The 25,636-nt window shown below is 47.3% G+C and overlaps 2 protein-coding genes across 5 annotated transcripts in view; one reads left to right on the forward strand and one right to left on the reverse strand.

The window, feature by feature from the left end:
• The window catches only part of LOC144112684 (uncharacterized), a 56,846-nt gene extending 34,389 nt beyond the window's left edge, over positions 1–22,457 (forward strand). For all 4 annotated transcript variants that reach the window (XM_077645505.1, XM_077645504.1, XM_077645506.1 and 1 more), the window contains 4 exons: positions 8,209–8,437; positions 10,226–10,280; positions 14,849–15,080; positions 22,325–22,457. In XM_077645505.1, coding sequence (XP_077501631.1) covers positions 8,209–8,437; positions 10,226–10,280; positions 14,849–15,080; positions 22,325–22,326 — 518 coding nt within the window. In that variant the 3' untranslated portion in view covers positions 22,327–22,457. The remainder of the gene's footprint in view (positions 1–8,208; positions 8,438–10,225; positions 10,281–14,848; positions 15,081–22,324) is intronic.
• The window catches only part of LOC144132307 (uncharacterized), a 327,162-nt gene that overhangs the window by 78,505 nt on the left and 223,021 nt on the right, over positions 1–25,636 (reverse strand). The window lies entirely within an intron of this gene.

The raw sequence follows: 25,636 nt of genomic DNA on the forward strand, positions 1-25,636 counted from the left end.
ATTCTTTAATGGTTTTTGGAAAAAAAGACAGTTCAGTTTTTGCCCCAAATTCGCGGACTTTAAAAACATGGTCAACCCGGTTGGATCTATAAAAAGGCTCCTGCACATACCTTTCGCGTTCAACCTGAGCAGTTGAATAATAAACAGCATGAAATAGCTTCAGACGCAACTTCTTTCGGCGCGTGTCAAGCAATCCCCAGTTGAGTGCATCCTTCATACGCGATGCACTGTAACGAGCCCCGCGTGTGCCAGACACGAAACGAGAGGCAATGTTCTGCACCCTCTCCAACTTATTTTTATCTCTAGCAGTAGGCGGGTCCCAGACAGTGCACGCGTAGTCCAGAAGCGACCTGACATAAGTCTTGAATAAAATGTCACGACATGACAGTGGGAAAGTGCTTGCATTTCGGCGAAGAAATCCCAAGTTTCTGCATGCTTTAGCAGAGATATAATCGACGTGACAGCGCCAGCTCAAATCAGGAGTAAAATAAACGCCTAGATATTTAAATTCAAATACCTGTTCTAACATTGTGTTCCTAACAACGTATGAATACACATCAGGGTTTTTCTTTCTTGTAAACTTCATATGGACAGTCTTGGACAAATTAAAATTCATATTCCATTTAACGCACCACTCTGAGATTCTGTTCAAATCTTCTTGGAACATTTCCACATCTCGTTCACTAGTGACAACACTATAAAGAGCGCAGTCATCCGCAAATAACTGCATTTGAGATACTATTTCGTCACCAATGTCATTCACGTAGAGCAGGAACAATAGTGGTCCCAACACGGAGCCCTGGGGAACACCAGACACAACCTGCACTCTTTGAGACTCGGCGCCATTCATAACCACAAACTGCTGCCGTAAACATAGGTAATCTTTTACCCATGATATCACTTGAGGGCTAATATTGTAAAAAGACATTTTTTTAATTAGTAAAGAATGCGTCACGGTATCAAAGGCCTTTTTAAAGTCCAAAAACACGCAGTCCACACTAAGTCGCCTGTCCAGTGCCTCAGCCAGATCATGCGCAAATTCAGTCAGCTGCGTAGTACACGATAGGCCCCTTCGAAAACCATGCTGACGAGGATTAAACAATGAATGTGCGTCCATATGTGCTGCTATACTGGTGAACAAAATATGTTCGAGTGTCTTGCACGCAACTGAAGTTAGAGATACCGGTCTATAATTTGATACAATGTTGCGAGGGCCAGATTTGTAGATTGGCACAACACTTGCAATTTTCCAGTCATCTGGAAGGCAGGATTCTTCAAGCGATTTTTCAAAAATTATCTTTAAGTAGGGTGCAACCGACTCAGCACACAGTTTGTAGAATTTGTTTGGCAAGTCATCAGGACAACCAGCCTTAGCAATCTTCAGATTCTGCAGCAGAGACTGTATGTCGTTGATGCTGATCACAACATCATCCATAACACTCGCCACTGGCTGGAAACTCGGGGTATTCATATCAGCATGTTCGATTTCAGAGCTGAAAACAGAGCTGAAATATTTATTAAAGAACTCAGATTTTTGTGCATCATCATCAACAAAGGTGTCACCAGAAACAAGAGGTGGTATAGTTACAGAGTCTTTTCCATTTCTCTTTACATGTTTCCAAAATTCCTTTGGATTTTCTTTTAATTTCGTCTCCATTGAAATGCCAAACGAATTCTTTGCAGCTGCCACAGCAACTTTCATTCTTCTGGCAATTTCCTGCAGCTTGAACCAATTCTCACGCGTCGGATTTCCTTTAAATTTAACGTAAACACGTTGCCTTTTGCGCGTAATACTGCGTAGCTCCCGAGTAAACCATGGTGGTTTACTTTTACTCCTCCTTTTCGTTAATATCCATGCTGGAACAAAGCACTGCCTCAGTTCAAACATCTTATCCTTAAATCTAGACCATAGTTCAACCACTCCAGAGTTATCGGCATGCGTTTCAAAGATCGTTCGGTACTTATTCAACTCTTCATTTATCTCCCTTACGTTTGCTTTTTCATAGTTATATACTCGCCTATGTGCTGTACCAGCGCTCCTTACATGTTCAACTTTCATTTCACAAAGCACAGCACTGTGATCACTTATTCCAGGTAGCACCTGAGTGGAATTGACGAATTCAGGTTGATTTGTGAACAACAAATCTAGGATGTGATCCCCACGTGTCGGTTCCAGAACCGTTTGACGCAATGCATAAAGTTCAACCAAGTTGGCAGGAGCGACTCGTAAAGGACTGGAAGTGAGGTTGATGAGTCCAGTTAATGCTAGGCAGATTGAAATCACCTCCGATCACCATAAAATCTGTTTGAATTGCGTCAACTGTCCCCGCCAGCTGCGCAAACACATCACCTGATGAATCAGGCGGGCGGTAGAACGAACACACAGTTATAACTTGTTGTTATTAAGCACCAGTTTACACCATAGAGCTTCACATTCATCGGCAACATTTATTTGGTAAGAAGAAATTGTAGCATCCACAAGAATAAATACACCTCCTCCATGCAAGTGTCTGTCATTTCTATAACATTTAAAGCGATCTGGGAATACTTCATCATCTGCAATTTCATTTGCTAACCATGATTCAGTGCCGAGAATAACGGACGGCTTCACCATATCAACTAGAGCTGCAAATTCATCAACCTTGTTTTTAATGCTACGACAGTTAATTACAAGAAAGGAAATAAGCGTTGCATTACGCCGACACCTGTCACTCAACCGGTACAACCTCCTTTGTAGCACTGGCCTTATCACCTACTATCGGTACGACCTCATTTGTGTTATCATCAAACAAGTACTTCTCGCCATTTATAATAAGAGTGTCATACCTGAGGCTGATCTTGTCGCCACTTTGTTCTCGTGATTTTGCGAACTGCCATAGAAACTTTCTCTTTCTACGTACTTCCTCAGAAAAGTCCTCTGAAATACTGACATCACTTCCTTTTAATTTATACGCCCTCTTTAAAACCTTCTGCTTGTCAGCGTATGAGGTGAAAGTCGCTTTTAAAGGACGGTTGCTACCAGACTTGAATCTGCCTAACCTGTGAGCAATTTCCAGTTTTACGGATTGAACGCCTAATTTCAAATTACATCAGTTACGCATTCTACTGAGTCCTCATTTGACTCGTTTGGTTTTGTATCCTCGACACCAAAGAAAAGCAAATTGCAACGCCTCCTCTGGTTCTCCAGATGCTCAACCTTTGCTATTACTGAACTCAACATCCGCTGCTGATCTTCAAATCGTTTTTTCCATTCACCAATTGCACAGTTCATTTCATCAAGGCTCGCTATTCTTGACTCTATCGATGCACTACGGCTGCTGAGATCATGCATGGCTCTCTTACTTTCAACTTGGGTCAGTTCTATTGCACTCAACTTGGCCTTGATCGTATCTTGGCCATCTAGGAGCATCTGCAGAGTTTCTGCGGTAGACGGACCTGGGTTAGGCTCAACATCACCACATAGAAGTAGCAGCAACAGATAAAAGGAAATACAACGCAATAACCGAAAACGACGAAGTGAGTAACCTCTCGGTTGCGAGTGAGTTCTGAGACAAGCAAATAACACATGGGGTGGAACCGGCAAAACGAAATGCGCGCGAAAACAGTGCAAGTTTGTGTTACTAACCTGCAAAAGCAACAGGAAAAACGTGAGCGGCAGTGCTTCAGCCATGCCGGTTCCACGCCCCCCTGGTTGACTGCCAGATCCCGGTATTTGTAGGCTGTCGATAAGGCAATCACTGCACCAGTGTTCATAGACCGGTACGGCACATCTGCCGAAGTCAGCGGCGACGCACGTCGAATCTTCCCTGGCAGCAGCAGACGATGTTGCGTTCCTTGATCCGTCGGCGCATATCCCAGACGAAAAGGGTGAACTCATAGGAGATGAACACGAAACGGCGCAACCGCAACATTCCTTCAAAGCGGAGACGCCATGTGTCTGCAAAAGCAACAGGAAAAACGTGAGCGGCAGTGCTTCAGCCATGCCGGTTCCACGCCCCCGACCAGGCGCCGTCCGCGTCTGTTTGTTCTTCGCGCCAAGGCAGGCACGCACATACACGCAGCTTTAACTGCACAAGCTCCTTCTCCTTCTTGCGCCGGGCGTGTGACCCCATTGGTCGAGCGCGGAAACCACCTTCTAGAACAATCTAGGTCATTCGCGGCACGCTGAGTCATCGGTGCCGGAGCGAAGGGGGGGGGGTATCCTTTGGCGCGAAAGGTTACCCCCTTTCCGTCGACAACAAGCAAAAACTTCTCCAACATTTGAGAAGAATCGACGCCGCGCGTGTCTATGTTTACTTTGGCGCCCCGACGGCGAGCTGAGTGAAAAGCACCGTGTGCTCCCGGGGGTTCTTCCCCGCTGTTTTTTTGTTTTACTTTACTGCGCGCGGGCGTGATTGCTTAGGCGCAGCACCGGTTTGTTTCGAGCATGCGCCGAATTTTGTGACAGTAGGCAACGTGGTAAAAAATTAGGGGGACACTTAAGCTATGACTTAAGGGTGTGACGCCAAAGCGTTAATGCTTATTTGCTCCAGTCTTTCGTAATTAAGTCCTCTTTCTAATCACACATACTCATTAGCATACTTAAAGCACACCAGAACACGTGAAACACAAGGAGACAGTCGAAGTCTTTTCTTAACCAAGTAGAACGAAAGTGCCTCTTTGGCCTAGGGATAGCATATCTGACTTGCAACCCATGGGTCATGGCTCTGATTTCCAGTATATTCTAGAAGTTTATTTAAAGCATAATTAATTTACATTCTTACGTGTTATGATGACATTTCATGCGTGCTAAGACCTCAAAGTCAAATATAAATAGGGTTTTTGGTCGTTTTCATTCCAGAGGTGAACGTGTGACGTTCAGTATTCTGTGGACCAATTCTTAATTAGTGCGAAAACGCACGCGGCTTTTCTTCTAAACGTCTGCTCTGCACTGTCGCGTTATCTCTGATTTCCTTTCTTTCTACTTTTGTCTCATTGCCATTCAAAGTAAGTTCATGGTGTACAAACAGCTAGCCATTTGGCAAGTATAGCATAAAATGATGTGCTTATGAAGAGAAGGATATGAAGGATAGCTAACAACAGGCAGTCTCTCCGCCTTAAAGACAGAAATGCGTTCATATTCAGTTTAGAAAGAAAGGAGCGTAACTCTCCGTCCAAAGTCACTTGAAGAGAGAACTCACCTTTTGGGGCTGACTTAGCATCATCATGTTTGACTGGATGGGGTGCGAGAGGCGCTAATCTCAGCTTCGTGGTGTACGGTGATGGAAGGCAGCCTGCGGATTTGTTTACGTTGCCTGGCGTGTTTGCATACTGCAAGGCTCTTGAATATATCGCACCAGTGGGGTTGGCCTTTTAGTTAGCGACTCTCGAATTCTCAAAATCGGCTGGTTGATCCAAGTTGTCGGAATGCTCCACGAGAGCACAGAGAAAGAAATTCTGCATTAGTGCATGTTGGCAGAGGCTTGAAGCTCCCGAGGTTTTAAAATTATGTGTGACAAACCTGCATTTCCTGCTCTTGTAACAGGCGCCCGGCATTTCACTGTTGCCTTTGACATAAGGAACAGTGATGCGGCTTGGTTTGGAGGCCTGTATAGTTTGCTCTCTTTTCAGCTTGCAGTTAAGGCGTCAGACACCCGTAGTCATAAGTTCATGTGGTCATTGCGGCAGAGATCATCCAAGATGCTTTTTTCTCTAGCTTTGGTTCCACTTCTGAGCAGCAATTTTTTCTTAGCTTTCGTCAGCGGGATGAGGCCATGGTTTCTTTGCATGTTGTCGAATATTTTGATCGCAATTTTAGAAATCACCCAGAATAAGTGGGTTTGCTTTAAACGGAGAATGCCAATTATGGTCCTGTTCACTGCAATTGCCTGTCAAGAAAACAATCTGTTGCTTGCCCCATATCACAGGGTGAACTTTGTGTCTGGTTTGTATAAGTTGTGGAGTTGACTTGGGGAGATGTATACGTTGTCCCCACTCAGTCACGGCTAACACGGTTCAAAGCCGCCCGGACCCCACCCCGTGATCGCGTACGCTACCGAGCGCACGCCAACCACGGCGGGCCTTGCTCTGAGGGAACAAAGGAACGACACATTGGCTGACACAAACAGGCATTTATTGCTACAGCAACAATAATGCCAGCTAGCAACAAGATATACTAATGAATAGAGATCGTCCTACTCACCAGCAAGGTTCCGAGCAAATGTTTGCCTGCGCTAGGGCAAGGGGTACTCCGTACCCCTGAATGGGACGAGTACGGGAGCCAGTCTCCCCGCCGCTTCCTCGCCCCACCGGGGAAGAGCGGAGCCGCGAGCAACACATCCGCTCGCGCTAACGATCCCAGCCGAAGAGCCCCATGCCCCCTCTCCCGCGCGCGGGCTTCAAGCAGTCTCACGCGCAGCGACGCTGGCGCTCTCCTTTGCCAGTTAATGTAACTGACAAGGGAATGTGTTCCTCCTCGAGGTGAGGCTGCTGCTGCACGGTGGCTCGTGGGAAAGCAAACACAGGGGGCTGCAGGGCAGGTCCCCACAAAGTATACAAGAAGGTTTTCTCCTGCAGACTTCTTTAGGATGGCAAGACAGTCATCATACACGGTATAACATGGGTCGATTCATCAAAAACTTGGGGCTTGTTACTAGATCTTCTTGTCGCATAGGCAGTGGTTGTTTGTGCCCCAGTCGCACTTAACCAGTGAGAGAGTAGCTGTTGCGGTCACTCAGGAGAAGCACTCAACTCGACATGAGAAGCTCAGTGGAATGTGGCCACCAAATGGCAAAGGGATGCCACTTTGGTGTGCAGCCTTCGGCTGTCGGAACCCAGAGAATTGGCCGGAATCAAAGGTTCACAATCAAAACAAAGCTTTGTACAGCCAAGAGATGGTACCGGCGAATTACTCAGTACTCATAGAAAAAATGAATGCAATGCATGCAGAGAACTAAACTGATGCTACAGTACAAAGAGAAATGTTTCACGAACAGTGATGCAATGCACTGGAGAGGCAGCAAAAGAAACAGTTTGTTCAGCGGGAACTATATCAGCCTGTCAACCAGGGGATCACGATGCAGCCGTCCAGAAAACTGCTGCGTGCTCCCTCGCCAGTTCGTAGCTGGGCGTCAGTGTTGTTTACCTGGAAGTTGTGCGGGAGCGCTTTGGAGTTAAACTTCTCCATCGGCTGGCCACTGCCCCCAGACGTCCATCAACTACAAGGCGCACTGCGCCTGTAAGACTTCTGTAAATCTGCTTCCGAGCGACGGGAAGATGTCATCACGTAATACGAGCGAAGCCAGGCATCCATGAGTTTTTCTCCACAGTTATGGGTCCTTCTGCGGCATCAGGAACCCAGTTTTCGTTTGCGCCGCTCCAACTTATGAATGTGTACCGAATTTCCCGTGATACCTCCATCGTCTGCTTCGCAGCGGCCACCTATATTGCCTCTCACATCGCGGCGCGGTTGCAGCGGCTTGCCTGAAAAATTCTTTCTTAATGCAGAAGTTGGTCATCTACGCTGAGTCACTCCCTTTCGGCAAGTCGGTCATCCGCTTTGAGCCCTATCCTTGCTGCGCTCTCTCCTAGAGGTGCTGGAATGGTGCCAAACAGGGCGACAATGTCAAACGAGACCAATGCCTCATCCGAGCTAACTTTGGCTGTACTAATGCTCTGCCTAACATTGCACCAAGACATGACAATTTCCCTCCATGGTACAGCCTCCCTGCAGTACGTGACTTCACATTTACACAAAAAAGCAGAAGCTAAAGGAGTACATGCTGCAAGAATTCTTGGCACTGCAAGAAAAATATGAAACGAAACAATATTATACTGATGGCTCAAAAACAAGAATGCATTTCGGAAGTGCAGTAGTTCAAGGCAAAAATAAGCTCTCTACTAGCGCTGTTCATTTTATAAAGGGGGTTGTGGTGAAGGACAGGTTACTCGCTTTTTACTCCTTTCTCTTTTAGTGTGTACCGTTGATGCAGCATTTCAGTTTATGCACTCTGCCACATCCGTCCTTTTGACCAGGCCGGATTTGTGAGACGCTGTTTAAATGCGCGCCCTGTCGCCCCATTCGAAATCCTTCCATGGTGATAAATAAGGTGGGCTCTCTCGATAGAGAGAAGGCGCGCAATGCTTGGCTGCTTTTCGCTTTCGAGGAGACACTTTCGCTAAGCCTCGAAATGAACCCTAACCGCGGCATCGCCGGGCGTGGCCGGACAGCTTCTTCAGAGCCCGCCAAGCGTTCCCCGCCGCACCCGCACCATGTCCAGCCACGGCGACACGTGCACCATGCCCCAGCTACATCCGGGTCCCCTGGCCGAGCTGCTCCCTGCTGGCACCATTGTCCGCAGGCCTCCGGGCAGGGCAAGCTGGTGCAACTGGTGGCGCAGGCGATCCATGAAAGCCCGATAAAGGCGCTGCGTGTACGGCACGTGTACGAGGCGTTGAAGTAAGTCCCTCGCTTTCTTTTTTCGGGGGAGGGTGTTGTGGAGACCCCCTGCTAAATTGTGACCAGCGGCTGCAGTAACGTTACTTGTGATTCAGGAAGAGCCGGCTTGACCTCCTGGTGTATACCAGTCCATGGTCGACAGTGGTTGGGCAGATGGTTCTTGATAATCACGAAGTGAACAACGGACGGGAAAGCGTTACGGTGCTTGCCAATGTTTCGACAAAAGGACTTGCCTTCGTCTGGGCGAAGACAAGTCTTCTTGTCGAAACGTTGGCAAGCACCCAGAGCCTTTGTCCTCCACCGTTCACTTTATGATAGGCGTATACCACAGCATAAAGGACCGTGTCATGAGCAATCGTCTTGTTCTCTATTTGGTAATAATGAACGGTGTGTGGTCTTGCCTAGCCTTTTTGTCTTAGCTGTCCCTTTAAAGCGTCTTTAGCGTAGCCAGCGTGAAATGTAAGCTCAAGCAAGCTTTGGGTTCGGAAGCCCAAGTGCTTTGCTAGCCTTCTCTTCATGCACAGACATAAAATAACCGAGAAAAAGTATTTCATAGGTACTAGGATATCGGCATTAGCTGTATTCTCGTCTAAGACCCCGTTAAATGATAGCGCGCCAACCCACGTTATGGAGCCGAGTATCTCATGCTACACAAAGTTGAAACTACTGCCTTAAGACTCTAAAGAAAAGGGAGTGAAAATGGAGTAGGCTTCCCTTTAGGGCACACAGGCAGGGACACTTTATCGCGCAACAAATTTTTGTCCTCTAGGGCACTCCCATTTACAAAAAGATTGGTGCGGTAAAAAACCGCTTACTCCCTTCTTACTTTCATATAGGCGTATTAATGTGTAGAGTGTGTAAAACCTAACTCTTGTCTTTAGCAGCAGCGCGAAGCATATGTAGAGAAAGTCAAAATGTGATTAGCTGCAATCAACGCTTCAGGTTTTGGTCTTTGTATGCGAGGTGCAGTTGCAGCGAGTCCTGACCTCCTGACCACAGGGAATTCCCTCGTAGGCGGGATGCACAGGCTTTGAATCCCAGTACCAGCGAGGGCTCAAGCGGTTTTCTACTGACTACGGCTCTCGCATGGGTGGAGCATTTGGATAACGTAGCAGACATGTCCGCTTATGTTCGCGCTGGTTGGTTGGAGCCCCAAATACGCATCTAGCTTCTGTGTGACCATGGATCTGACCTGCCTTTCCTGTCATGCCATTTGGGCTGAAAGCGCGTGTCGCGTACACACGAAGAGACGATCATTAGCTGATACTGAAAGCTCTATTTTAATGAACTTATTCCAGTTACATGACTATGGCCGCTACCGTGACTGCTTGCTGCACGGTCACTTGTCTTATGACAACCTGGCCCATTTGCAAGCACCACACTCTGGTCATAGTTGCCAGCACTAGACTACACTGCAAACACCACACCGCGTTTGCCGTCGAGTAAATAACCGTAATCTAAGCGTGAATATGACAAAAGTTGTCCTGTAGGGTTAAATACTGAGGGATTTCTAAAACGCGGAACCAACGGCTGTGTTTGACTGAAACGGTTTGGGAGCATCTACGCAATTAGCGAGATGCGAGGCAGCGATGACACCGTCTGTCTCTTTTATCAGAAAAAAAAGACATAGCCAGTGTACGCCACGCTCAGTGTGCGCCAGCTTCGGAGTATAGAGGCATGCTCGAGTGTGTGTATTGTCATTGAGAAACTGCAGTCCCCGGTCGAATGTTCCCGTGAGTGTCTTTGACGGTGTTCTCGCTCTTTTTTGTTTGTTCCCCCAATTTGCAGGAAGAGATATCCATATTTCATGTTTATGGATAAGAAGGAGCTGACTACTTGGGAGGTAAGCAAAGCTCCGAGACTGATTCAAAGATCTTCACTGATATGTGGTGTTCCAATTGGGCACTTAAACTCCCTTGGACTTCCTGGGTACATTTGAGACGTCCTCCAGACATTCAGTGGAGTTTTACTGCCCATTGGATTTTCCAGAATATTTCAGTTGAGAGAGCGGAGAGCTGTCACTCTCCTTGGGAGATAGTACTTGGCGAAAAAAAAACATCGGGGTAAGAAAAGGAAAAGTGCACAAACACAGAAATAACAATACCATTAGATATATACCATTACATTTTAAGCATGACGTGAAGAACGGTGCTTTGTAGATAGCTAAGCGAAAAGCTTAACGCTTGGTTTGTGTACAGGTACGAGCCGTAAGAAATTCGCAGCAAATTCCCACTCGATGATCACAACGTGCGGTACCTCTTGGCACTGAGCTTGAAAAGAATATTAAAGGGACACTGGGAGCCACTTGGCGCATTTTGGGTTCTTAGTGACAATAGTTTATTTGCTTCTTTGTCGCTATACTGAAGTTTGTTGGAGCAAATGCAGCACATGACGCATTGAGATAAGTGGATTAAAGAATGAAACTTTTTTTTTTGCCAATCTATTCGAACTGTTAATGGCAGTGATAAACAAAACTTCACGATCGCCTGCTAGATGTGAACGAGTGTGTAGCATACAGTCGAGAGACCTCGAAAACAAAAACTGCTGACGTCGTTTGAAAAATGGCCGATGTCGGCGACATCTGAATTTCACTTTTTATCTTTCTTATCTAACAAAGACTCCTTTTCCAGTTAAACCAGCCTATTTTTCAATAGAATGGGGTTTTTTATAGATACAGATCATCTTAGTTCGTTCATTGATTACACGACCAATGAATAGCTGCGTGTCATACTGCTGGTACAGTCGCGAGTAAAAAAGATTAGTACAGTGCGCTGAAAAGGAAAATGGTCGAGCCGGTACTCGAGGCGCTGAACTTAGGTCGTGAGCCAGGCGCGCTACCTTTGGACCAGTAAGAAAAATTCGTCCGACTTGGTTTAAGGGGGGCCTTGTGTGTCTTGAGGTAAATCAGGAATTTAAAAAACTGCAATAAAACAAGTAATACCCCTGTCACACGGGCACTTTCGATCCTCATTGAGCTCGATCTGCATCGAGATTTTCGAGCACTCTCGAAACATCCGGTGCTACACGGGCATTTTTAATGCTCATTGAGAAGTTTCCCTCGTTTGTTAGGTGGCGCCAAATGTTCCGCCGACAGCCATAACAAGGCGATGTCTGGCAACACTGTGCAGTCGGGGGCAGCGGCAGCCAAATCCGTAGCCAAATCGGTACATTGCGTATCTGCGCCAGGTTTTTGGTTTTTGTGGCGCACCTCTGCTGCTGTGCGATGCAACCCAAGGGCCCGCAACGCCTCCGCGATTTCTGCATAGACTACGGCGTTTCTCTTCTGGCGCCGCAAATCATTTAGGCGGTCTTGCCAGCAGTCGATGAGAGCGGCTGTCTCGCGCTCGCTCCACAGTTTCCGCGACGACGAGCAGGAGGACGCCATCTTTGTTTACACTGACGGCGAAGCTTGGAGCGTGGTGTAGAGATTATTTTCAAATGTTTGCATATAAGCAGGCATAGTACCTGAAAAATGTTCTGTATTACATTTTAATCAATCACAACAACAATTGTGGTTTGGTTTCGTTAACTTGTGTTTATTTTTATAGCTTCATGAGAGCGAGAGTTCTCGATTGTGCTTGGAACCTCAAGCACTCTTGAGGAATCGGCATCGAGTCAAGCAGGATCGAGCTCGATTGCGCTTGAAAGTGGCCGTGTGACAACCGTCGATCTGCATTGAGTTCGATGAGCATTGACTCAATGAGGATCGAAAGTGCCCGTGTGACAGGGGTATAAGGCTACAGCTTCACCATTGCTAAGCCCAAAATATTGCGCGAGAGCAGTTTCCTGAAGGTGGACACCACGGCCACGTACCTCAAAGCACAATGGAGGTATCCACTGACCCAGGGAGCCAGTTACACATGCTACTGAAGAGGGTTCACACACGTAGACTGAGGAGACACATCCAGAGGATTAAAAAAATGATATAAGGAACAGTGACAGTATTTTTCGAAGTGAAATGCAAAAAGCCCCATATAGCAGAGCTGTGTCCCCGAATTTTTTTTTTCTTGCAGTGGGCTTAGATTAGCTGATGATGATGGTTGACCTCTGGATATTATACAAATATCTACACTACCTTGTAGGAAAAGATCAAAACACGTGACCTTATGCTGCTCTTGCAGAAGACTTCCGGCAAAATTGAGCTATCGCGTACCCTTCAAGAGAGCAATGTCGAGCATGACGGCAGGCCTCTCTTGCGGACCATGAGTCCACTGCTCCGCTCACACTGTGCAGTCTCCTTCCTCTGTTCAGAATGCACAGAGCCGTTTGAAACGTGTGGTGATTTGGATTGCTTGTTTGATTTTTGTGGACTTGACTGTCGTCCCCTTGGCTGTCGTAGTTTCCGCAGAGTCCACAGACGTCACATAACGCAAAACACTACTGCGCACAGACAGCCTCCGCCTCCTAACATCCACCCAGAAAGCTACGCAGTTGTTATACAGTATGGTTTGGTTTTATGGTTTATGGGGGTTTAACGTCCCAAAGCGACTCAGGCTATGAGAGACGCCGTAGTGAAGGGCTCCGGAAATTTCGACCACCTGGGGTTCTTTAATGTGCACTGACATTGCACAGCACACTGTTATACAGGATGGTTCGCCTAAGCCATTACACAATATTTTTTCAATATGCTTTTTGAGTCAGAAGAGTATTTCGCCTTAGTAATGTCAGCGTTGTAGTACCCTAGAATACAGCTAAGACGTGCTAACTATTAGCCTGGTTAACTAATAATGTCACGTTGGCTCTTTGCATAGGTAAACAGCCTTGCAAGTAGATCAAGGACTAAGCCCGAAGAATTAGGCACCGCAGCGGTCTGCAAGAGCGGCCGAGAAGAGAGCACGAGCCGCGCACTTCTTTTCCTCAGTAGATATGGCACATACTCACGCGGCGGGGGGATTGGCCAAGGTGTAGTGGCATAAACAAAGAAATTTCCTTAGGAGATTACGACAAAATTTTACCACCAAGTGTGAATTTTGAAAAATTTATCAATAAAAACGACAGAAGAATATTTAAAGTTAAATAACAGACAGAATTCTGGTGAAAACAGAAGAGCTCGAAGCATATTAAAAGAATCTCCGAAATCCTCGTTGTCCCCCTCAGCGCTGGTGGCAATATTGAATATTTACTTGTTTAAGAGTGGCAGTTCGGCTTGTTAATTATTGCAAAGTGTGTAGCCCACCGTAAGTAATATGATTATCAGTTTCTAGAATTATGAAAGCGCTGTTACTCTCGGCGCTGCCTCCCCAACTAATGTTGGCTACATTGCGTGAAATACATGCGCTTTCGAGAAGCTTGCAGGCAAAACAACCTGTCTAGTGCACGTAACACTTCGAAAGAGCTAAAATTTCTTAGGCCACAGTGGCGATGGTAGCCGTTTTTTCATTATTCTTAAAACTGATATGGATATTACGGTGGACTACACGCCTTTGAATGATTAATGAGCCTAACAGCAACAGTCAATATGTTAACCATTCAATACTAGTTAACCATTCGGCTAGTTAGCACGTCTTAGCTGTATTCTGACGTACTGCATCGCTGACAATGTTATGCCAAAAAAATCGTTCTAACTCAAAAAGCCTATATTAAAAACGGTGTAGAATGTTAGGTGAAAATGTGCACAACAAAAGTACGCAGTAGACGTATGGGCAGTTACAACAGTATTGCATCCGTACACGAGAACGTCACCACGTGGACTAATTGATATACTTACTCTATTGGTCCGCGTAGCATGGTAGTCTACACCGTTGTATATAAAATTGGGAACTTTGAGCTGTAGCGGAGAAGTTTTGTAAATACGCCGCCAGTGGACGCTGACTGTCAATTGTTCCAAGATTTATTGTACAGGCTCCTACATTTGGGCGTTTGTTTTCCCTGCACCGCTCACAACTGTATTGGCTAAGCACGATCACCTGATTGAAAAGCATCCATGTGACAGCCCATTCGTGCAGCTAGTGTTCTGGTGCTTTGCGGCATTTTATTTTGACCGAGTGCTCATGGTCCGTGAAAAGAATTTTTCTTGTCAATAAAGCGCTATTCCATCACAAGTGTTTGCTATTTCTTGAAAGAAATTGTGATTTGTGGTGTTTGCAACAGATGGCGCCACCCATCCACTTGGCTAGTATTTAGTTCGTATCTCATCTAGATGGGCCTTGGTGCAGCCGACGCAATGCTAGCAAGCTCCATTGTTCAGCGAAACAGTAATCTGTTTAGACTAAAGCAAGTTCGACAGCCAGAATCATGCGGATAGAAAGTGCACTTGCTCTAACCACTGTACCAAGTCCGCCTCCTGCCTGAGGGTTTGAGGGTTTCCCTGATGGATTCGATGCTTGGGAAAGAAAATATGTTTGACCTACGCGCAAAGTCTAGGAACCTATACATTAACTCCACCTGTTCCTACTTGTTCCTGTTCTGCAGGGTTCGGAGTCAAGGCCCAGCAGCAGGCTGTCATCATCCAGCCAGTCTTTGTTTGTGCATACTCCATTGCCATCGTTCATTGGCAGTCCGGGAAGGCAGCTGGGTCACATGGAGCCACAGCTGCATCCTCTGGTGGAATGGGAGCTGAAAACAGAACGCTTCGCCACACCACCTTCACCTTCGATTTACCTGAATACGGAGCAGGAGAGGAAGCCGAAACCGGTGTATTCATGTGAGTGTCCGTGATGAGAGTTACCCTCCTGAACTTAAAATCTATGCACGATTACGTCTGTATGGGAGTAAGAAAAGAAGTAAGCTGTCCTCTAAGGCTCTCCCTTTACAAAAGAGAGTGCGTTGAGGGCAACTTATTGTTTTTTTAATCATTTCGTATTTAGAGTGATAGCCGAAGGAACCCATCACGTTCGTTGATTGGCTTTGGCGTTCCGCTGCTCATCCCAAGGTAACGGGAAAGAATCCCTTCCACGACGCGTCCTCATGCTGGTGGAGGTGAGATGCAACAACAATCGAAAGCATCTGATGTGTTTTGCAATTTATGTGCGCCTTAAAGAATCCGAGGTTGTCTAAAAAAATTCGTCGCCATCCACTACGGCATCCCCTCCCTCATAGCCCGTGTGTCTATGAGGCGCGTTAAGCTCTGCATGCTGCTAGCGAATCGGCGCCACAATTATTTCGGCCGGCTCTATACCGGGTGTTCCAAAAATTTTCAAAAATTGGTTTGTGGAGGAAAAATATGCCTTTTGTGGCATAGTAATACCAGTGTTGGCGGCACCAGAAAATCTGGGAGTCGTCTTAAGTAGTAAGGTGGTTAAATAAATTTTATAATGAACTTTTTAACTATCAGAGTTAGGAGCCCAATTGCAATTTGAGATCTGTAACCGGTCATTAGTTATAGCCATTTCAGTTTTTGGAATTCATACAGTACTATTAGCCTTGGCGCTGTGGCTCGAAAATGGTTTGCTTTTTCGACTAGTTACGTGCACTGGAGAAGGTGCACTGAAAAACGTCTATGACGTTTTTTGCATACATCCAATATATGTTTTTTTACAAGCAGAGATGTATTAGCGGAGACGTGTAACAGTTTACCGAGGCCTCCTGCGCAAGCGCAGTGGCACCTCCTGGCCGCATGAAAGTTACTACGCTACAAGCATCCGGTAAACCTGTATACGTCCCCGCTAATACGTATACGGCACACGAAAAATGTCTATTCTCGAGACGGCCCGCAGCGCAGTCAACTTATATGGACACGCCGATTATGCATACCATGCGCCGCTGCTGCACCAAAGGCTGTGCCATCGGCCGAAGACTTCCAGTAGTTCTTGCAAGAACGATCGCGACTTGTGTGGTACACACTGTGTAATAGCGTGAGTGACGAGGGCCTCTCTCCTATCTATTCTATATATACATATAGCGGTCGATCATATTCTGCGGGTTTCTCTATCATCTGATTGATAGTGTGAATATGTTCTACAGTTGAGTATCCTTTACAAAAGCCTGCCTGATCTATAGGCTGGTTGAAGTGCAAGGTTGTCCGGATTCTATTTGCGATTACCTTAGTAAATACCTTGCAGGCAACGGAGAGTAAGCTGATAGGTCTGTAATTTTTCAAGTCCTTGGCATCTCCTTTCTTATCACATAAGATAATGTTATCGCTTTTGCAAACTTCTGGTACGCTCGAGGTCATAAGGAATTGCGTATACAGAGTGACTAGTTTTTCTACCACAATCTTCCCTCCGTTCTTTTGGCCTGTTATAGAGGTGTGCGCTGATCTGCATTACTGAGGTGGCGTGTGTCACGACTTTTGGCGGCGGCATAGGTTCGCATATGCGCAGGTTCCTGTAATCAACACAGAATCGCAACGTGTTGTCTTTCTTTTTCACCAGGACCACTGGCGACGCCCACGGACTTGTTGACGGCTGTATAACGTCGTCTACAAGCATTTCATCGACTTGCGTCCTAATAGCTTCGCGCTCTTTAGACGAAACGCGGTATGGGCGCTGACAAACTGGTGGCGTGGCCGAATCGGTGACAATGCGATGCTTGGCTACCGGCATACGTCCGACCTTGGAGCTCGCCGCGAAGCAATCTTTAAAATCAAGTAGCAGCGACGACAGAAGGTTCTTCTGATGAGGTGACAACTCCGGGTTGATTTTAACCTTCTGAAGTGCGTTACTTGGTGCGGCATCGTCGTGAAGATTCACCTGTACGGGGCACAGATTCGGCAACCTATCCACGTCGTCGAGGAAGGCGATGGCCGTTCCCTTGGCGAGGTGCTGAATTTCGTTCGTGAAATTCGTCAGAAAAACTGTCGCACAGCCGTCATTCAGTTCAACAAGACCGCGCGCGATAGCCACACCATTCTCGAGCAACAGCGAAGGGTGACTGTCCGCAATACCTTCGTAGTCGTGAAACGAGTCGTTCCTCACTAACACCAGCACACTGGACCGTGGTGGCAGCATTATGTCGTCTTTGACTATACGCAAAGCGTTGACTCCTGGGCCTTCTGTGTTATTGTGGCCACGGCTTGCTTCGTCGAAAATGTGACTCTCGCCTCGTGTAGATCGATCACAGCACCGTTTTCCTGTAGAAAGTCGAGGCCCAGGATCAAATCTCTCGAACACTCGCTCAACACAACGAATTCACCCACGTAGACGAAACCGCCGATGCCGACTCGGGCTATGCACCTTCCGGCCGGGCTAATGAGGTGACCTCCAGCCGTGCGAATGCTAAGGCCCAACCATGGTGTCAAAACTTTGCTCAATTTCTGGGCAAGGGTGTGGCTCATCACGGAATAGTCAGCCCCAGTATCAAGTAAAGCGATGGTGTCAGTTCCATCAATCGTCGCACGCAAATCAGAAGTAGCGCGTCGGATGCTGTCGCTACCCTGCCCCGGTGAGAAATCAGCGTATCGGTATATCGGCGGCGGAGGATCTTCAGTTTTCCCGACAGCAGCGGCCTTGCCTCCGGAGACCGCTGGAATTAGTTTTCCCGGCATGGACTGGGAGAACGCCGCTCAGGGTAGCCGGCGTCTCGGCGAGGGCTTGGGGAATGGTAACGCAGCGGAGAGACGACCTAGGATCGTAGCGACCGTATGTCCCAGGCCTCTGACGGGCCGACAGATGAGCTTCAATTTCGAATGGTCGTTCGCCATTCCGGGGGCAAGGGTCGTCGGGCGCGAAACCACGCAGACCCACTCGGCGGTACGGGCAGGCCCTGTAAAGATGTCCCGCCTCACCACAGTGGTAGCAAAGGGGCCGCCGGTCCGGTGCACGCCACACTTCACACTTCCGTGGCCGCTGATAAGCTGGTCGAGCAGGCACACGGGAAAGACCAGACTGCTGCGCTGCGTGAGTCGCGGTATTCACGTCGTAGCCTGGCGTTGGGGCCCGGCAGAGGACAGATGCATAGGTTGGTCTGACCTCAGTCTGTCTTGGGATCTCAGGCAGTTGTTGCTGCTGTGCTGCTAGGCACACCTCGTCCCGGACGACTTCAGACAGCGATGTAACAGACGGCACGCTGGGAGGCAGCTGGAGGGCTTGTAATTCCTCCCTGACGATCGACCTGATTAGGTCACGTAAAACGGCCGCATCACTCCCTAGCGGCATCGAAGAAACAGCGGGCCCAAGTGTGCTTACATCCCGATTGTATTGCCGGGCTTGTTGCAGGAGCGTCGTCTCCATGGTAGTCGCTTCCATGAGGAATTCGGCAACAGTACGCGGTGGACTGCGCACAAGACCGGCGAAAAGTTCCTGCTTGACCCCGCGCATGAGGTGGCGAAGCTTCGTCTCCTCCGCCATGGATGGGTCAGCACGCTTGAAGAGGTGCGTCGTGTCCTCTACATACATGCGGACGCTTTCGTTAGTCCGCTGGTTACGGGAGCGAAGCGCAGTGTCAGCTTTCTCCCGGCGGTCTGCGTTGGGGAATGTAGCTATGAGATTTTGGCGAAATGTCTCCCAGGTGAACAGGTTGCTCTCGTGGTTCTCGTACCATGTCCTAGCGGAGTCCTCGAGCGCAAAATACACATTATGGAGCTTACGGTCTTCGCTCCAACCGTTGTAGCGGGCGACCCGCTCGAAGGTGTCCAGCCAGTCTTCCGCATCTTCGTACATGTCGCCGTGAAAAGATGGCGGTGTTCGCGGCGTGTGGTAGAGGATGGGCGCCAGGGACCTACTGTCTGTGGCCATTTCCGGTGGGACCGTCGGTCGAGGCTGCGTCTTCCTCGTCGGGTTGTCAAGAGGCCCGAACTCAGGTGTCTCACCGGGGAGGCGGCGGCTTGGGCGCTGATGGACCGGTGTGAGTGCCGTCTTTATCTCGTAGGCGTACGCAGGTCGGGAAGCGTACCCCGCACCTCCACCAGATGTGTAACAGTTGTTACACTGAAAAGGAACTGCAGCGGCTGAACGAGGGCACCAGAGAAACGGACCTACACTTCAGCGTCGTCTACTTCTAGAGGCTGCGATCTCTTCTTCTACTTCCAATCCTCGTGTCAATATATAGCCTTCATTGATTACGAGAAAGCATTCGACTCAGTGGAAACCTCAGCAGCCATACAGACATTGCGTAATCAGTGTGTTGAAGAGCTTTATGTCAAAATACTGGAAGATATTATAGCAACTGCACAGCTATCATAGTCCTGCATAAAGTGAGCAATAAACTTCCAATAAGGAAAGGCGTCAGGCAAGGAGACACATCTCGCTATTGCTATTCACCGCCTGTTTACAGGAAGTATTATGAAGCCTGAGTTGGGAACAGTTGGGAATAAAAGGTAATGGAGAATACCTAGATATTCTGCGATTCCTTGATGGTATTGCCTTGTTGAGTCACTCAGGAGGTGAACTGCAAATCATGATGAGTTAGACAGGCAGAGCAGAGCACTGAGTCTAAAAAATTAACCTGCAGAAAACCAAAGTAATGTCAACAGTCTAGCAAGGGCACAGGAATTCACAATAGGCAGCGAGGGGCTGGAAGTGGTAAAGGTCTACTTTGTGCAGGTAGTGACAGCTGATCCGGATCATGAGAGGGAAATAACTAGAAGGATAAGAATGGTCTGGAGTGCATATATATGGCAGGTTCTCCCAGATCATAAATGGCAATTTACCAATATTCCTCAAGGAAAAAGTGTACAATAGCTGTATCTTACCGGTACTCACCTACAGGGCAGAAACATGGAGGCTAACGAAAAGGATTCAGCTTAACTTAAGGACAACGCAGCGAGCCATGGAAAGAAAAATGGTAGTTGTAACGGTAAGAGACCGTAAGCGATCATAGTGGGTGAGGGAACATACGCGGGTAAATGACATCCTAGTCGAAATCAAGAGAAAGAAATGGGTTTGGGCAGGGCATGTAATGCGAAAGCAAGATAACCGCCGGTCCTTAAGGTTAATGGAGTGGGTTCGAAGAGAAAGTAAGTGTAGCAAGGGGCGGCAGAAAGTTGGGTGGGCAGAGGAGTTTAAGAATTTTTCAACCAAATGGTGGATGCAACTGGCAAAGGGCAGGGTTAACTGGAGAGACATGGCAGATGCCTTTGCCCTGCAGTGGGTGTAGTCAGGCTGATGATGATGATGAATAAATTGTTCCGCCTTTGCCTTTTGTAGGCTCCTTGCTGTCAGATCGATGAACATTTAGTCTGGCACTCATTATGCCTTTGCCCTGCAGTGGGTGTAGTCAGGCTGATGATGATGATGAATAAATTGTTCTGCCTTTGCCTTTTGTAGGCTCCTTGCTGTCAGATCGATGAACATTTAGTCTGGCACTCATTGACTGCCCGGTTTACCCGATATATTCTTTCTGACGAGAGGTGCATCGAAGCATGTTGGTAACATTAGGCGATGCGCAATTAAAGCTTGCCTTTATATCGAAGCTGAAGTCGCCTCTCACGCCTCTAACAGTATTGCCGCTTTTTAAATGATTTTATATGTCTTGCTATGAGGACACTTCTACATGCCACGAAACGAGAGAATTGGCACTAAAAGCTATCGCTGCGAAATCGCATTCTGAGCCTCTTTGCACAGGTACTCATCTATCAATACACGTCATGATCCAGCACTGCTGTTATCTTCATGATGTTTATTGATATTAATAACAATTGTAATCATCGACATCATCGCTTTGTCTGCTTCCCGGAAAAGCTGCTCCCGGTAGCTCGCAGCGTGTGCCAAAGGCAGGGTACTTGTTTCTCTTGTCCTCTCCGTGTCTCCTCCCTTGGTTGTGTTTGGCACGAGCTTATAAGGAATGTTGCAGACATGCACCACGCACTAGGTATGCAAGAGACTACACTTGGTTCCTTTAGGCGGGGCTAAGGCATCGGCACTCCAGCCGAATAAGGCGAACGCTAGGTTTGAACAGTATTTAATCTAAACGGAAAATTGCAGCAGAAACCGGCACGGGTGCGAGAAAGCGGCGGAGAGGTAATGGTGGCGATGTGGTGCCGATACCAGTACAGCCTTTGTCCATAGTTTAGAGCACATGGGGTCTGCTTTTAATCTCTGTACAGGGGCTTTTGTAGCGTCCGTGGAAGTCCGAATTTTCAGAAGTGAGTTCTAGAATTACTATTCTAGAAGCTCACGGGGCCTGTTGCACAGAGGGTATACTTTATGTCTGAAATTTGCATCATTGCGGCTAGATCCAATTGACGCCATTTACGCTCCACATTTTTGTGTGTCGACAGCAACGGCTTGAGAAGCCGCTGCGGTGGCTTAGTGCTTATGGGGCTCGGCTGCTGGCCCGAAAGACGCAAGTGCAATCTGGGCCGCGGACGTCGAATTTTGATGCAAGCGAAATTCTAGAGGCCCGTTTACTCTGCGATGTCAGTGCATGTTAAAGAATCCCAGGCGGTCGAAATTTCTGGAGCCCTTCACTACGGCGTCCCTCATAGCCTGAGTCGCTTTGGGATGTTAAACTCCCATAAACCAAACCAGCAGCCACTTGAAAGATGACTTGTGCGAGCGTTACCAGGACATATGCCCTAAGGTGTTCAGGATTTTTGAGGTTCCCAGGTATTGTGGCGCTCCAATTTTCAATACTTTTTTTTCCGTCAAATCTTCACAGTGTAGACGCACGTGCCCGCGATTAAAACGGCTTGCCTCCATTCGTAATCTCCTCTCCTCAGGGAACCCCTTACCGTGCTGCTGTCGACTTCATTGCGGGAACTGTAATGTGCGCTCGTGTCCTTTAAAGCATTGTGTCGTGCATGGCAATATATGCGCACAGGCGTGTTCCTTGCGAGCAATGCTGCATTTGCTTCGATATTCAATAGAGACTCCCGCTCGCAGTCTACCCTGCTTCACTGCAGCAGCGTCGCTTCAGTGTTGACTGAGAAGCTGTAGCTGCCAGGAAGCATTAGCACGGCCTATTATTAGGGCCGCATTCGGCGCATTTTTATTTGTAATGTTAGGAAATACTTAATCTCTTGTGCAACATTTATCAATGCCCTTCCTTTTCTATTGATTTTGTTGGCAGAAATGGCCACCGAAGAATGCTATCGCTGGAAGCCTGCATACTTCTCGAACGAAACATGGTGTAAACTCCCGGATGACATCAGGAAGTGCTACGGGAACGTCGACAAAGATAGATCAATAAAGGAAAGGAAAGGTAAGTTTGTACTCGTTTTAAAAGTTAAAACATGCTAATTATAATTTTGCATCGCTGCTAGAGCCTTAGTTGCGTTAGCGTACGACTGATTTGTCGAGAGCTGTATCATCACAGTAAGATTTGTAAAATCAGGTGTGCAGTGCAAGCATCATTTTTATTGTGCGGTTGCTGAATAGCATAGAATTTCTAGCACGCCAAAACAGAAACAGGAGAACAGTTGGCTGCGTTTATACTTCTTGAAATTAGTGCTTTTTGGTTTTGTATGCTTTTGCCGACAGGATGCCTAGTTGTGGCACTCGGCTTGGACATGCCCTGTGACCAGGCATTGTATGCTCCGAAAACTTCTTGTGCCATAAAAGAGTGCGATGAGATCTGTCGACTTGAGTTGCAGACGCTGGCTGTGGCTCAGTGGCTCGGCATCTTGTCTGCTAAGGTTCGCTTTTTGTATTTTGCATCTGAGCCTTGTATTTATTGCTGTATTTTGTGTTACAACTTGTATTTAACATTTTTTCAATTTTGCTAAACCTGTTCTTTTTGCATATATTATGTACTCGCCCCTCCTGCTTGGGCCTACTGTAGGCCTGCAGTATGTTCTAAATAAATAAATAAAAAAAATAAATAAACATTTCTCCGTCATCACTTCTGCCAGCCAGAAGTAGCGGTGCAGTAGGAAGCCCTGGGGAAGGCCCGAAACGGAGGCAGGAGCAAGAGGTGGAAAAAGAGGGGAACTGGAGGATTCGACATGCTCGAAACGGGAGTAATAGAGTGACTTCTCCATTTAAGCTGTGGTCCCGCGTTCGTACCTCGTACCAGGACGAATTTTTCTTTAACCGCGAAGTTTCTGAGGAAGCTGTATAGCTTTCTTTTGTAGTCGTATGGCTGCGCATGGGTGGATGCCAGTGAGTAATGTACTCTTATTACAGATTTACTCCACCTTGGGGTTTCCCCTAAACATCTGAGCAGGTATATGTGTACATTATTAATCGAACTCTATGCTGGAAGTTTCGAATCGGAAGCATGCGTAGCGAACACGTCTATAACTGGCGCCTCCAGCGCTGGTGCGGATTTTGTGGTTTGGGACATCAGTATTTTCGCGACTGCGACATCCAAAGCTATCATTCTGCCTTGGTGCGTCCTTCCTAGTGACACTCACTTGTCGCAGAATTCTTAGTAATTAGGAAACTGGTACCGCCGAATGGACCTTGTAGGTGTCACCACTTCGCGCACTTTTGCGTGTGCTCCCAGATACCCTTAGATCGTGTGGGGTAGCGGCCTCGGTCGCAGAGGAGATGCCCTCGACTCGGCGCGGCAAACTCAGCCGGAGACCAGCTACCAAGTGACAAGGGGTTAGTCGTTCGGTGCCGAGCTTTCGCCGGTCGCAAGCCAGAGAATGAGTCGGAGCCAAAGGTTCACAAAACAAAACAAGGTTTATACAGCAAAGAGACGATACAAAGGATTGCACTATCACTCGTACGCGCACATACAAAGTGATTCTCAAATACCATGCAACACGTGCAAAGTAACACTTGAGAGAGATAACAATTCATCAAAATCTTTGCTCCTAAAGTTCAATAACACATAGAGAGCATTAACACATAGAGAGACAAATAGTGAAAACACAATTTGATCACCGGGCACTGCGACAGTCCGACGACTTCAGGAGCACGATGGGGCTGATCCGCAGACTGGCGCAAGTTGTCTCGCTGGTCCGGGCTGGGCGAGTGGTGTTCTCCCGGGAGTCGAGCGGGCGCGCTTTTCGGAAGCTTGAACGGCGGCTCGGGCTAACAGACGGCGGTTGCAGCCCCTCATTTATATTTATTTATTTATTTAGTAAGGAACCCACAGCGCCGTGGCATTACAGTGGGGGGAGGCAAGGTACAAAAAAAGAAGCACACATGACACCTCCGCTCGCAGGCAGAGTTACAAGCATAAAGCGCTCTCCATGTACATCTCACTTCAAAAGAACACATCACAATCGCATCACATCATTAAAGAACGAAAGAACGCATCATTTGATGTCACACTCACAACATCGCTCGGTAGTCTGTTCCATTCTTTAATGGTTTTCGGAAAAAAAGACATTTTAAACAATTCAGTTTTTGCCCCGAATTCGCGGACTTTAAAAACATGGTCAACCCGGTTGGATCTATAAAAAGGCTCCTGCACATACCTTTCGCATTCAACCTGAACAGTTGAATAATAAACAGCATGAAATAGCTTCAGACGCAACTTCTTTCGGCGCGTGTCAAGCAATCCCCAGTTGAGTGCATCCTTCATACGCGATGCACTGTAACGAGCCCCGCGTGTGCCAGACACGAAACGAGAGGCAATGTTCTGCACCCTCTCCAACTTATTTTTATCTCTAGCAGTAGGCGGGTCCCAGACAGTGCACGCGTAGTCCAGAACCGACCTGACATAAGTCTTGAATAAAATGTCACGACATGACAGTGGGAAAGTGCTTGCATTTCGGCGAAGAAATCCCAAGTTTCTGCATGCTTTAGCAGAGATATAATCGACGTGACGGCGCCAGCTCAAATCAGGAGTAAAATAAACGCCTAGATATTTAAATTCAAGTACCTGTTCTAACATTGCGTTCCTAACAACGTATGAATACACATCAGGGTTTTTCTTTCTTGTAAACTTCATATGGACAGTCTTGGACAAATTAAAATTCATATTCCATTTAATGCACCACTCTGAGATTCTGTTCAAATCTTCTTGGAACATTTCCACATCTCGTTCACTAGTGACAACACTATAAAGAGCGCAGTCATCCGCAAATAACTGCATTTGAGATACTATTCCGTCACCAATGTCATTCACGTAGAGCAGGAACAATAGTGGTCCCAACACGGAGCCCTGGGGAACACCAGACACAACCTGCACTCTTTGAGACTCGGCGCCATTCATAACCACAAACTGCTGCCGTAAACATAGGTAATCTTTTACCCATGATATCACTTGAGGGCTAATATTGTAAAAAGACATTTTTTTAATTAGTAAAGAATGCGTCACGGTATCAAAGGCCTTTTTAAAGTCCAAAAACACGCAGTCCACACAAAGTCGCCTGTCCAGTGCCTCAGCCAGATCATGCGCAAATTCAGTCAGCTGCGTAGTACACGATAGGCCCCTTCGAAAACCATGCTGACGAGGATTAAACAATGAATGTGCGTCCATATG

Source organism: Amblyomma americanum, chromosome 1 (assembly GCF_052857255.1).
Source record: "Amblyomma americanum isolate KBUSLIRL-KWMA chromosome 1, ASM5285725v1, whole genome shotgun sequence".
Lineage (NCBI taxonomy): Eukaryota > Metazoa > Arthropoda > Arachnida > Ixodida > Ixodidae > Amblyomma > Amblyomma americanum.